This window comes from Lithobates pipiens, unplaced genomic scaffold (genome assembly GCF_037356315.1).
Source record: "Lithobates pipiens isolate NorthernLeopardFrog02 unplaced genomic scaffold, aLitPip1_a1.2 Scaffold_13, whole genome shotgun sequence".
Taxonomy (NCBI): Eukaryota; Metazoa; Chordata; class Amphibia; order Anura; family Ranidae; genus Lithobates; species Lithobates pipiens.
The window spans coordinates 489,811,083-489,825,137 of NW_027507718.1; the positions used below are offsets into that span (position 1 = coordinate 489,811,083).

A 14,055-nucleotide genomic window follows, 5' to 3' on the forward strand; every position below is an offset into this window, starting at 1 on the left:
TAAGCAGCACTACTCTCCATCAATATCCATACTCTTCCACTGAGCCTCCTCCAGTGGCTCACTTACCGTGACTTCAGCAGAGCTCTTCCAAGCTCTCAATGCTCTCTGTTTCGACACTTGTGCACCCTCAAAAACCTATTTCCCCCAAGATAGTTGGCTGCTCTTGCTGATTTCCAGTGATGGGCGTCTCTCTTTGTATCGATGGCATAGTTGCAGGAAAGATAGACATTTTTTTTTAATCTGCGTTGGTGCAAAAATCTAAAAACGTAAAAACCATTAAGTGAACAAAAAACATGCATGTGAAACGCACACTAAAGTGCACTTACTCTCGTGCCAGACCAGAATGACAGCACAGCAACCCCCTACTGGATCACTGATAATAACAGATACTACACTTGATCTTAGCCAAAAGGCAGGAAAGATAAGTACAGAAAAAGCTACTTTTTGTGGCATTTTTTTAATCACGACAAGGAATAAACAAATTCTTAACAGTGAATAAAACCACATCCATAAAACATGGCATGAATGGTGATTTGTGTTCAATAAGCAGCTGTCAATGATAACTCGACTAATGATCATGAACCAATAGGCTTGGTTCTCCATCATGTGATCACCATGACAGACAATTAATGCTTTTAACCCTTTTTCAGCCATTAGTGGGGGATAAAAGTGCCCCGCTAGTGGCTGAAAAGCTCCGCAAAAAAGGACGGTAAAGCGCCGTCTAAATCACTGGCAACAAAAGTGAGTACACCCCTAAGTGAAAATGTCCACATTGGGCTCAATTAGCCCTTTTCCCTCCCCAGTGTCATGTGACTTGTTAGTGTTAGAAGGTCTCAGGTATGGGAAGCAGGTGTGTTAAATTTTGTGTTATCGCTCTCACTCTCTGTCACTGAAAGTTCAATATGGCACCTCATGGCAAAGAACTCTCTGGGGATCTGAAAAAAAGAATTGTTGTTCTATATATAGATGACCTAGGCTATAAGAAGATTGCCAAGACCCTGAAACTGAGCTGCAGCACGATGGCCAAGGCCATACAGCGGTTCCACTCAGAACAGACCTCACCATGATCGACCAAAGACGTTGAGTGCATGTGCTCAGCATCATATGCAGAGGTTGTCTTTGGGAAATAGATGTATGATTGCTGCAGAGGTTGAAGGGGTGGGGGTGTCAGCCTGTCAGTGCTCAGACCATACGCCGCACACTGCATCAAGTTGGTCTGCATGGCTGTCGTCCCAGAAGGAAGCCTCTTCTAAAGATGATGCATAAGAAAGCCCGCAGTTTGCTAAAGACAAGCAGACTAAGGACATTGTTTACTGGAACCATGTCCTGTGGTCTGATGAAAGCGGGCTAAACTTATTTCATTCAGATGGTGTCAAGCACGTGTGGCGGCAACCAGGTGAGGAATACAAAGACAAGTGTGTCTTGCCTATAGTCAAGCATGGTGGTGGGAGTGTCATGGTCTGAGGCTGCATGAGTGCTGCTGGTTTTCTGTCAAAAAATGTCCGCCTATTGAATAGTGTTTGCTGCGTACTGCGCAGGAGCACTGCTTGCGCATTACGGAGCACAAAGAGATTCAGAAGATGAACGGCACCTGCGCCATGAGTCCAGGTGCAAGCCCCACCATCCAAGTGCTTCGCTCGTTGCGCTTCGGGCACGGCCTCAATTTGCTCGTCTCTATTATATTCTAACTCTATGTCCACTTGGATGGTGGGGCTTGAACCTGGACTCACGGCGCAGGCGCCGTTCATCTTTGGCTATTTTCGGAATCTGCTTGTCATGGGTACTGCGCATGCGCAGTACACAGCGTACACTATCCGATGGGGGACAGTATTTGACTGGACACCAGCACTGGGGAGCTACATTACACATTGAGGGAACCATGAATGCCAACATGTACTGTGACATACTGAGGCAGAGCATGATTCCCCTCCCTTTGGAGACTGGGCCGCAGGGCAGTATTCCAACATAACAACCCCAAACACACCTCCAAGACAACCACTGCCTTGCTAAAGAAGCTGAGGGTAGAGGTGATGGACTGGCCAAGCATGTCTTCAGACCTAAACCCTATTGAGCAGCTGTGGGGCATCCTCAAATGGAAGGTGGAGAAGAGCAAGGTCTCTAACATCCACCAGCTCTGTGATGTCATCATGGAGGAGTGGAAGAGGACTCCAGTGGCAACCTGTGAAGCTCTGGTGAACTCCATGCTCAAGAGTAGGGATGAGCCGAACACCCCCCGGTTCGGTTCGCACCAGAACTTTCGAACGGACCCCACGTTCGTTAAGAATTTTAGAACCCCATTGAAGTCTATGGGACTCGAACGTTCGAAATGGAAAGTGCTAATTTTAACGGCTAATATGCAAGATATTGTCCTAAAAAGGGTTTGGGGACCTGACTCCTGCCTCAGGGGACATGGGTCAATGCAAAATAAAGTTTTAAAAACGGCCGTTTTGGCGGGAGCACTGATTTTAATGACGATTAAAGTGAAAAAGTGAAATATTCCTTTAAATATGGTGCCTGGGGGGTGTCTGTAGTATGCCTGTGAAGTGCCACGTGTTTCCCGTGTTTAGAACAGTCCCTGCACAAAATGACATTAAACGGAAATAACACCATTTAAAACTGCTTGCGGTTTTAATGTTATATCTGGTTCCTGCAATATGGTTGAAAATCATTCAGAAAAATGGCATGGGTAGCCCTCCCTGCCCATTACCAGCCCCTTTGGGTCTTGTACGCATATTAAGGGGAACCCCGTACCCATATTAAAAAAAGGAAATGCGTGTGGCCCCCAGGCCCTATATACTCAGAACAGCAGTATACAGGCGGTGCAAACAAGACAGGGACTGTGTAGGTTTGTTGTGTTAAGTTGAATCTGTTTGTAATTTTCAACTGGTACATTTTTAAAGTGTAGCTCCAGTCAAAAAAACTATTTTTAAGCTTTTTGGAAAACATAGGGAAGGGTTATCACCCCTGTATAATTTGTTTTGTCGTCCATCTTTTTTCATCTCACTTTCTGCTGTCTCCTTGCGTTTGCAAGTAGGAGATGTTTGTAAGTTGGATGTTTGAAAGTAGGGGCCTGCCCTATATGCTCTGCAGAAATGGCGGAACAAGGTGTTGGTTTTGCCACAACATTGTAAGCCCTCAAAGTGACTCTTGGTGGGCGCTGGAGCACCCTGCTGTGAACGATTATATCAAGAATTGTAATTACATGCCATTGTTGAACAGTGGTAGAAAAATTGACCTTTGGTGGTTGTGGTGCTGGTGCCACAACACTATAAGTCCTCACCGTTACTCTGGGTGGGCACAGGAAGGGGCCCTCCTGTGAAATATTATATCAAGAATTGTAATTACATGTCCCTGTTAAACAGGGGCAGAAAAATTGGGCCTTAGGCACTGGTGCCATCACACTGCAACCTCTGCCATATACTCTAGTTTTATTGCAGGAATTAGCCCTGCTGCAAAGCATTGCATCAAAAATTGTACTTAAACGCCCCTGTTAAACAGGGGCAGAAAAATTGGGCTGCTGGCATCACCCAGAACCAAAAATATTCTTCCAACATATCAGCGGAGGAGGAAGAGGATAGACAATCAACATAACAGGACAGTCACTCAGCATCAGCATAGGCAGTCTTGAAGGGATGTGATATTTCAAAAAAAATTATTCGGTTACATCAGCTTCAGGTGCTTGGTAGCTGTGGGTGATCCAAGACTGATTCATCTTGATGAAGGTCAGTCGATCAACTGATTCGGTGGACAGGCGCACCCTGTGATCGGTAACAAAGCCACCAGCAGCACTGAAGGTGCGTTCCGAAAGAACGCTGGATGCAGGACAGGCCAGTAGCTCAATTGCATACTGTGCAAGCTCTGGCCAGTGATCCATCCTCAAGACCCAGTAAGCCAGAGGATTTTCGGTGGGAAAGGTGTCCAAGTCTGACCTTGCCCCTAGGTATTCCTGCACCATGTAAATTAGACGCTGGCGATGGGTGCTGGAACCAATCATACCTTGGGGCTGCGGACTAAAAAATTGTCTGAAAGCATCAGTCAGACGGCCACCTTCTCCACCGCTCCTTCTGACTGATGCCTCAGCAACACGTTGTCCAGGACCAGGAGTTTGTGACCTCCCAGTCTCTGGGAACGCGTTGCACAGAGCTTTCTGCAAGGCCTCCCGGAGATGTCTCATCCTCTGCTCCCTCTGCGATGGCAAGATAAGGTCGGCAACCTTACCCTTGTACCGTGGATCAAGGAGAGTGGCCAGCCAGTAATGGTCCCTCTCCTTGATCCGAAGAATACGAGGATCCTTCCGCAGGCTTTGCAGGATCAGGGAGGCCATGCAGCGTAGGTTAGCTGAGGCATTCGGTCCGGAGTCCTCTGGGTCACTAAGGACAACATGATCCGCAGCTACCTCCTCCCAGCCACGTACAAGTCCACGTGTTTCTTGGGACTGTAAATCATCCCTATAAGACTGCTGCTGCTGATGCTGAGTGCCAGCCTCCACCTCCATGCTGACACAATCATCCTCCTCCTTCTCTTCCTCCTCCTCACCCTCTTCCTGTGTGATGGGTGGCACAGCAGGAACACTGTCTGGATAAAGGGGCCTTGAGAGGCAAGGAAGTCCTCCTCTTCCTGCCTCTGTTCTGCCTCAAGTGCCCTGTCCATTATTCCACGCAGCGTATGCTCCAAGAGGTGCACAAGAGGTACAGTGTCACTGATGCATGCACTGTCACTGCTCACCATCCTTGTGGCCTCCTCAAACGGTGACAGGACAGTGCATGCATCCCTGATCATGCCCCACTGGCGTGGTGAGAAAAAACCAAGCTCCCCTGACCCTGTCCTGGTGCCGTAGTCGCACAGGTACTCATTGATGGCCCTCTGCTGCGTGTGCAGCCGCTGCAGCATGGCCAATGTTGAGTTCCATCTGGTGGGCATGTCACATATAAGGCGGTTCTTGGGCAGGTTCAACTCCTTTTGGAGCTCAGCCAGCCAAGCACAGGCATTAAATGATCGGCGGAAATGCACACAGACTTTCCTGGCCTGCTTCAGGACATCATGTAAGCCGGGGTACCTGCCCAAGAACCGCTGCACCACCAGGTTAAGGACGTGAGCTACACAGGGCACATGGGTCAGTTGTCCCTGTCGGAGGGCGGAGAGGAGGTTGGTGCCATTGTCGCAAACCACCATTCCTGGCTTAAGCTGGCGTGGCGTCAACCACCTCTCGGCCTGCCCCTGCAGAGCTGACAAAACATCCGCCCCAGTGTGGCTCCTGTCCCCCAAACAAACCAGCGCAAGCACGGCATGGCATCGTTTTGCCTGCGTACTTGCGTAGCCCCTGCAACGCCTACGGGGCACCGCTGGTTCTGAGGACAGAGCACTGGAAGAGGCCATGGAGGAAGAAGAAGAGGAGGGGGTGGAGGAGAGAGGTGTGTCACAACCAATAGTAGCATTTTGGAGGCGTGGTGGCGGAACAACCTCCAACACTACTGCACCTTGTCCTGCATCCTTCCCAGCAGCCAGAAGAGTGACCCAATGGGCCGTGAAAGACAGGTAACGTCCCTGTCCATGCCTGCTGGACCATGAGTCAGCGGTAATATGCACCTTACCGCTGACCGCCCTGTCCAGCGAGGCAAGGACATTGCCTTCCACATGCCGGTAGAGAGCCGGAATCGCCTTCCGTGAGAAAAAGTGGCGTTTGGGGACCTGCCACTGAGGAACCGCACATTGTACAAACTCACGGAAGGGGGCCGAGTCTACCAACTGAAAAGGCAGCAGTTGAAGTGCTAGCAATTTAGCCAAGCTAGCATTCAACCGCTGGGCATGTGGATGGCTGGGAGTAAACTTCTTCCGCCGGTCCAGCAGCTGGGGCAGGGACATTTGCCTGCTATAATCGGATGTGGATGTACCACTAGCAGAGTTCCCGGAAGCACTTGGCTGTGACACACCTAATTCTACACCTTCATTCCTCTCAGAGCAGGTTTCAGAGAGGACTGAAGGTCTAGTGGGGTTGGAGATGCCAGCTGATGAGGGGCAAGGAGAGGTCCGCTTTGTTCTTTGGTGTGGGTCTTTGAGGTACGCTTGCCAACGAGCTGCATGGCAGGTCAACATATGTCTGGTCAAGCATGTGGTGCCCAAGCGGCTGATGTTTTGGCCACGTGAGATACGCTTGAGACATATGTTGCAAATAGCAGCGGTGCGATCTGATGCACTCGTCTCAAAAAAGGCCCACACCAAAGAACTTTTAGAATAACGCGCAGAGGAAGCGCTCTGCGCAGGCGGAGCTCTGCGGTGTGATTCAAGCGGTGTGCTGCCCCTAAGCTGGCCCCCGGAGGGCATCCTGCCTCGTTGGACATGTGCCTCCTCCTCCTCCCTCCTTCCAGGCACCCACGTGGAGTCAGTGCCCTCATCATCCCCTCCCTCTTCATCGCTGTAGCAAACCTGGCAGTATGCTGCAGCTTGTGGAACTTGACTGCCAGATTGCTGTCCTTCTTGAGCATCCCCTCTCTCTGCGCTCACGCTACTGCCTTCCTCTAGCTGAGTGTCATCATCAGAGCCCACCAAACACTGGGCATCCTCCTGGAGCATGTACCCAACACTGTGCTCAAAGAGTTCAGGAGACTCCTCAGGAGGACGTGGTGGGTCTAGGGAAGGAGTCACTGATGATGACATTGAGAGGAGGGACGACGATGTGTTGGCAGCTGCTTTGCTACTACCCTGAGACTGGGTGAGAGAGGATGAGGAGGATGAAGAGGGCTTGGTCATCCACTCTACCAAGTCGTTGGCATGTTGCGGGTTCAACATGTCCAGCTGCAGAAAAGGACAAGCATGTCCCATGGCCACGTGCTGATGACAATGCACCGCGTCCACGACCAGCACTGTTGTCTCTAGACACAGAGCCTGCTTGCCCTCTTTTATCGGCTCGCGCCTGTCTGCCTCTCCTTGCTTGCCTTCCAGACATGGTAATGGCCTGAAGGGAGTTGGGTAAAACAGTAGTTGGGTAGTTTATATTGTGCTGGAGGCACACAACACCCACTAACTCCTGCAGATGCCTTTTTTATAGAACAGCAGAGATAAACGGGTATATACAGATGTATACTGTGCTGTGCTGGAAGCACACACAACTTCCAATAACTCCTGCAGATGGCAATTGGGCCCAAATAGAGAACAGCTATGTAGGTGGATTATAGCGGTATGTACTGGGTACAGAGCACGCAGACAGCACGCACTATCTCCTGACACTACTGTCTGCAAGCTCTATTATTAAAGCTAGATCACTAGCTATATAGGTGAGGTGAATATAGTGGTGTATACTGCGGTCAGGGCACAGACAATAACCACTACACAAGAACAAGATAGGAAATCAGCCAAAAACGATTGGTGTGTAACTGTGTTGAAGGTACACAGAACACCCACTGCTTCAGATGCCAACACACTACACGAGGCCGCCTCAAAGGCGGCCTTATATAGTGTGGGGCGTGCACTACACAGCCTGAGCTATGATTGGCCACAGGCAGGATGCCTGTGGCCAATCATGGCTCTCCTCGCTGCTGGCGCTGCGATTGGCCAAGCATGCGGGGTCACAGTGCATGCTTGGCCAATCATGAGCCAGCAATGCACTGCTTTGACGCGAACGGACCAAGAGTTCGGATTTCGCCGAACGCCCGAACAGCCAATGTTCGAGTCGAACGTACGTTCGACTCGAACACGAAGCTCATCCCTACTCAAGAGGGTTAAAGCAGTGCTGGAAAATAATGGTGGCCACACAAAATATATTTTTTAACCCACTGTAATGGAAAGTGACAGCTGTCAGAGTATACAGATCAAAGTTGTGTTCATTTTTGTAAACAAACCTCCATGTAATCGCCATGATTGGCTGTCATAATGGTCACATAATTAGGAGCCATGCTGGTTGGGTTGTGATGAGGGGAGCTCACACAAGTGAGCACTGATAGTTTTCACATGCTACATAGATCTCAGCATGGGGGGGGGCATACCCAAGAACATTAATCTATGGCTTGTGCCTCGTTCACACGGGTGTGGATTGCGCCTCGTTCACACGGGTGTATATTGCGCCTCGTTCACACGGGGTGTACTAAATCGTACATCCGTAGAGGGCTATGCGTACCCACAGGGAGATGGACAAGTGTTCATCCCCATTGTGCGTTTTGGGGCCATGCAACTGCACTCGTATGGATGTCACTTTGGGAGTGCTGCATGTGCAGCCATACAGATGCTGAGTCCCAATTGACATCAATGGGATTGCCTACAGGGGGATGCATGGGAGACTTGTGTATCTCTGTATAGCTTTAGTATACCACATGTGAACGAGGCCTAAATTAATCTGTACTTGGTGCATACAGAGAAAAGCAACAGGTTCATTGAAATTCTGTCTGTCTATTCTGTGCTATCTGTTCATACGATCTGTTTATATTCACTTGAAGCAGCCCATAGATGACTCGGGTGGAATCAAAGAAAATTGCTTGATTTCCCCTATCAACACAACTATGCAAGCTCCAAGTTGATTTGGTTGAAGCTAACATCAGGCCCAATCCTTACATGACAGCAATTGCACCTAGTGATTGCTTGTTGAGGCACTGAGCAATACATCGGTGAGACAGTCACACAATTGCCCCTGGTAGCTAAATAGAGAGGTGTGAGAGTGAATGCATTTTGGAATAAAACTTGTCTGGTTATGTTTTCTCTTCAAGGAGCAACTAGATAGACATCTGGATAGAGAAGGCAATGCAAACACAGTGTTTAATTTTCTGAATGACCTGAGAAGGAGAGACAATTGGGTGAACCATTTATTAGAAGCTCTGTGGAACTGTGAGCATCGTGAACTGTATTATAAGCTTCGGGATGAGTACAAGGTTTTTAGACCTAAGAATGGTGAGTAATACCTATTCAATCAAAATTGTCCTATGGGGTATACTGGGTATGATGCTAAAATGTAATTACAGGGTGCAACTACGTCTGGGCCAATGAGGATATGGGGCCTACCATCACTGTTCCTTCACTTGTTTACTATCTGTCTACTCCCATTACATTCTGTGCACAAGCACCCTTAGGACCAAACGTCCAGAACAGACAGGAGAGGGAAGTGAAGTTAGGAATATAGTTATCCTCTGTCTGAAAATGCTGCTCCCTCTAAATCTGTCTTTCTAAGCACTGGCCCCCAAGTACCATTATGATGAATACAGCCCTACTGCTAACCTCCAATTGAAAATATTACTGGTGGAAACCCTGGATTAAATATTATACGTCAGATAATTTTGACAACCGAGTTTTATTATGGTGATTAAGATTTTTTATAGAATTACAACATTAGATGATATATAAAACCTCCTCCGGAGAATTATTCCCTCCCCTTCCCCTCCTATATACCTTTTATGTTCCTCCCTTACTATATAATACTTACTATAAACATACTTTAGAAGTTATGGTCATAACTTTAAAATCATATATTTTCTTTTAGACATATTTATATTTTCTTGGGATTAAAATGTTTAAAACTCAGCTATAAGAATGTTTTCAAATTCTAAAATATATAAGGCCATTTATTGTCATTCCCACGAGAATATCTTGAAATTCTTCTTTGCTTTGTATCATCCGTACTTCAATATGTCTACTTTATATTTCTGGTATCACATAATTTGTCTTATATTCTGTACATGTAATTTATTTTAACATAAAATAAAATAAAAATTTTGAACGAGAAAATATTACTGGTGTGACCACAGTTGTTTTTTTTTTTTTTCTTTGCCAATGACCTGAAACAAGCATGCAGTCAGTGAAAGTCAGTATACTCAGAACTCTTGATCTGCATACTTGTATCAGGGATGCCGAGTATTGGGGCAGCATGATGGCCAGCTTGCTGGCATTTTTAGACAGGTGGGTTAGGACTTCATACAGATTTCCTTTAATGGATAAAACTGGCAACTTTGTTGATGATCATAATTGATTCATGAAATTGTTTGCATTTATTGTATTTGTATATTTACATACCGTAGTTCCCAAATGTCCCAGATTTCCAGGGACTGTCACTAATAATTTGGAACAGTCCCTCTGTCCTCATGTGTCCCTCCTTTTGATCAGCTCTATATACTGTAGTTGTATAAAAAAGCACTTTTTAAATGTAAATATGTGTAATACTTTATAATAACTTGAAATAAAATTAGAATTGAGAAAAAAGCACTTTTTATCTTTCATATAGTGTTTCGCAGTGCTAAACCTTTCATCTAAATTGCTGCATTTGTAAATTTCAAAAGACAATATAAAAGAATAGTAGTAGTTTAAAAAAAAAAAAAGCACTTGTGAGTTTAACCAATATTATTTTAATAATTTTCCTTTAAGGGGGCATTGTATGGGGTGTCTTATGTCTACATACTTTTGCTAATAGGTTTCCCTCGTTCCAATCTGAAAAAAATGGGAGGTATGGATTTTATCCAATTGTTGTTAGGGACCAGGTGGAAATCTTGACTTTGCTAAACTCTGGGCACATACATTTAAATTAAATTATAATCCTCCACAACCACAAAGTAACATTTCTTCTTTGTAAGCACCAAATGCCTTTTTAGGAATGCAGTTATCTTTGAAAAGTTGTGTTCAGTTAAAATAATACCTGGTGATCTGGCCACGAAGGTCCGTCTTGTGGCACTTCTTGTTATGGAGTGACAGCTGTTCCCCAATGCCACATGTACCCCTGATAGAGACTACAAGTGGATATGCTGGCACACATTATGCAGCCATGTCCCAGTATTGGCTCAAGAAGCTGGCCCAAAGCAATGATGTGCAGCCCAGGCTGAAGCAAGTGCATACATTAAGTATATCTAAAAAGTGTATAGAAGACCTTATAGGGTGCTATCAGGTGAACAGGCACAGTCTGTACACTGTGTCATTTGATTTGTAGCCAATAAAGATTTACATCGGAGAGTATACTTAGTGGCCGGCTTTACTTTTTATAGACAACTTTATAGGGTGTGCTTGACCATGTTTTATTAAAAGTTCTGCCTTGCTCTGGCTCACCCAAGATTTTAATGTATTTTTGAAAAGTTTGAAGTCAATAGACTTGTTTTTGTTTTAACTTCTCCAGCCAAGTGTGTATATTTTATATACTTTCAGTTTGGGAACCTCCTCCTCCTCCCTACTCGCCTCATTCTCTACCACCCAATCCTTATGACAATCCTCAATTGGACAGTACACGATATTACGCAAGTCTTCCAATGCAGCTGAATCCCAGCTCTCCAGAACCACAGCCAGGTCCTCCAGTAGCTCCATCTCCCACTCCCAACTGGGTCCAGCCCCAAGAAATCAGTGATCCATCCACCCGACCTAGGGCTCTAAATCCACTAATGATTGCAGAATATCAGGCTAAACCACATGCTGTTGGACGGCCTGATGAAGTGGACACCAGGACATCAGCAGATGGCGTATCTAAGACACCGGTACCAGAAACTGCACCCTTTCCACTATTTGTGGAAAGCCATGGCGTTTTAAGTGAGGTGAGTCCTTTTCAAGGTCTTTTTGCAATAAAGTATGTCAAAAGCCTTAACGTCCTTCAGTTTTGGAGTAGAAAATAGTTAAAACCTCCAACATGTTTTTTTTTGTTTATTTTTTTTTCCCCTCTTTGTCTTATTGGTGGATTTTCCTTCACTTTCTGTCTCTAGACACAACAGGGCTTGAGTGGAGATCATTCTGACGCAATGGAATTCCCCTCTTTGACAGTAGTCACCTTACCAAGGTTTCCCTTAAAAAAAAATGTCCTACTACTGAGCCAGAATTTTGGATTTTTCCCTCCCTTTTAGTTCCATGACAATGGTCTTTGGGACAAATAAAGAGGATGAGTCTACCAAGCAGAGACATGGAGATCGATAAAAACCTGATGGAGGTGCTAACTCTTCCCAACTCTATCCAAAACTAAACTAAAATGTTTGGTATTATATACAATGTCATCAAAGAATATCTCTGCTGCGCCAAACTCTGGTCCTTCCCCTTGACTGTGGGCACGCCAGCCTCAGGAGCTCGCACCCCCTGCACCTTTTGAACTCCACACAAGTTGCGATAGGTTGCACGCCATTAACATCACTGTCTTTTAAAAAAAAAAAACTTTATTATATCAGCTCTTGCAAGCTCAAAGTCCCCCACCTTGAGAACTCCCCTTCAAATGTGTTTTACCCATTTTTGGGCTTAATCGTAGAACCTGAAGGAGGGTAAAACGCATTAGCGGGTTAATCTCCAGGTAGTAGCTTGCAGCATGCAACAGCTTATATATATATTTTTTTAAAGGAACGTGATGTTACTGGAGCGTGACCTTTTATTGGTGGCAACTGCCCATAGCATTTCGGGTTCAAAGTTCATGCATTGCCCATATCTCCTTGCAGTTTGTGCTCAGCTTATCACTTATTAATGCACTCTGGTTATAGAGAATAATCAAGTAGGAAAAAGATCTTGGTGGCATATGAGGTCTGCTTGTCTAAACAGTTTTCATCAATAGGGTGAAGGGCATAGTCAAGTTTTTTTTTAGGGCTGATTGGTATGTTAACGCACAAGTGTTACTTTGTGTGGTAATGTGTATTGAAATCAGGCAGCCAGTTCATTTTGAAAAACAGACATGGCCCTTTTTTTCAGCATTGCAGCACACCACAGTGCATGTTATGTGCTTAGTGGTGCGTCATTTGTTGTATCTTCAGTATAATGCATTGGGGTGCCATTCACAATGAATAGCACTGCAATACATCACACATAGTGCAAGTGTGCTGCGGGATCGCATGTTTGAATGGGCTCCTATTTATTTCAATTCTCCTTTAACTGAATGTGTGTTCCTTTTTAAGTAATTTTTATATTTTAATTTAGGCTACTAATCCCACAGAGCAGTATCCATCAGTTGCATCTTCCCTCCCCGCAAAACAGGATATTGCAATGAGACAGCCACTCCAAGAAAAGTCACAGAATCCAGAGGTAAGATCTGAATGACAAGGACATGTCAAAGCTGAATTATAGGCTGTGATGCAGTTATATATTTATTATAAAGCCTTTAAATGAATTTTACCTGAAACTAGTGAATTTTACCTGAAACTAGCTTAAAGGCGAAGTTCATTTTTCTTTTTTCTTTTTTTCTAAATTCCTATGTACCAATATACAGTATCTCACAAAAGTGAGTACACCCCTCACATTTTTGTAAATATTTTATTTATACCTTTTCATGTGACAACACTGAAGAATCCGTAATATTGTCCGTCCAAACTTGGTTTCAGCGGACAGTCCGCTCGTGAGTAGGCTAGTTCGACGGACTAAGTATGGCGCATGCTCAGAAAGGATTTACACGGCCGAAGGTTGCATTGCAGTGTATTGGACATCGAATTTCTAGTCCCGTCGTACGTGCCGTACACGTCATCGCGCAAGCTTTCAGCGGACTGTCTGTTCGTCGTGTGTGTGGTCAAGTCCGTTCATTCTAAAGTAGGACGGACTGTCTGTCGGATTGTCTGACGGACTTAGTTGGACGGATAGTCCGCCCGTGTGTACGCGGCCTAACAGTGTAAATTTTCTGTCCCCTCAAAATAACTCACCACACAGCCATTAATGTCTAAACCACTGGCAACAAAAGGAAGTACACCCCTAAGTGAAAATGTCCAAATTGGGCCCAAAGTGTCAATATTTTGTGTGGCCACCATTATTTTCCAATACTGCCTTAACCCTTTTGAGCATGGGGTTCACCAGAGCTTCACAGGTTGCCACTGGAGGCCTCTTCCACTCCTCTATGACGACATCACAGAGCTGGTGGATGTTCTAGACCTTGCGCTCCTCCACCTTGCATTTGAGGATGCCCCACAGATGCTCAATAGGGTTTAGATCTGGAGACATGCTTGGCCAGTCCATCACCTTTACCCTCAGCTTCTTAAGCAATGCAGCGGTCATCTTGGAGGTGTGTTTGGGGTCGTTATCATGTTAGAATACAGCCCTGCGGCCCAGTCTCTGAAGGGAGGGGATCATGCTCGGCTTTTGTATGTCACAGTACATGTTGGCATTCATGGTTCCTTTAATGAACTGTAGCTCCACAGTGCTGGCAGCACT

General features: G+C 45.8%; 1 protein-coding gene and 1 pseudogene across 2 annotated transcripts in view; one reads left to right on the forward strand and one right to left on the reverse strand.

Moving 5' to 3' along the window:
- Positions 1-14,055, forward strand: part of MAVS (mitochondrial antiviral signaling protein) — a 75,117-nt gene that overhangs the window by 26,750 nt on the left and 34,312 nt on the right. For both annotated transcript variants that reach the window (XM_077478004.1, XM_077478005.1), the window contains exons 3-5: positions 8,694-8,874; positions 11,107-11,486; positions 12,838-12,942. In XM_077478004.1, the coding sequence (XP_077334130.1) occupies positions 8,694-8,874; positions 11,107-11,486; positions 12,838-12,942 (666 nt within the window). The remainder of the gene's footprint in view (positions 1-8,693; positions 8,875-11,106; positions 11,487-12,837; positions 12,943-14,055) is intronic.
- Positions 224-425, reverse strand: LOC143979974 (U2 spliceosomal RNA; annotated as a pseudogene).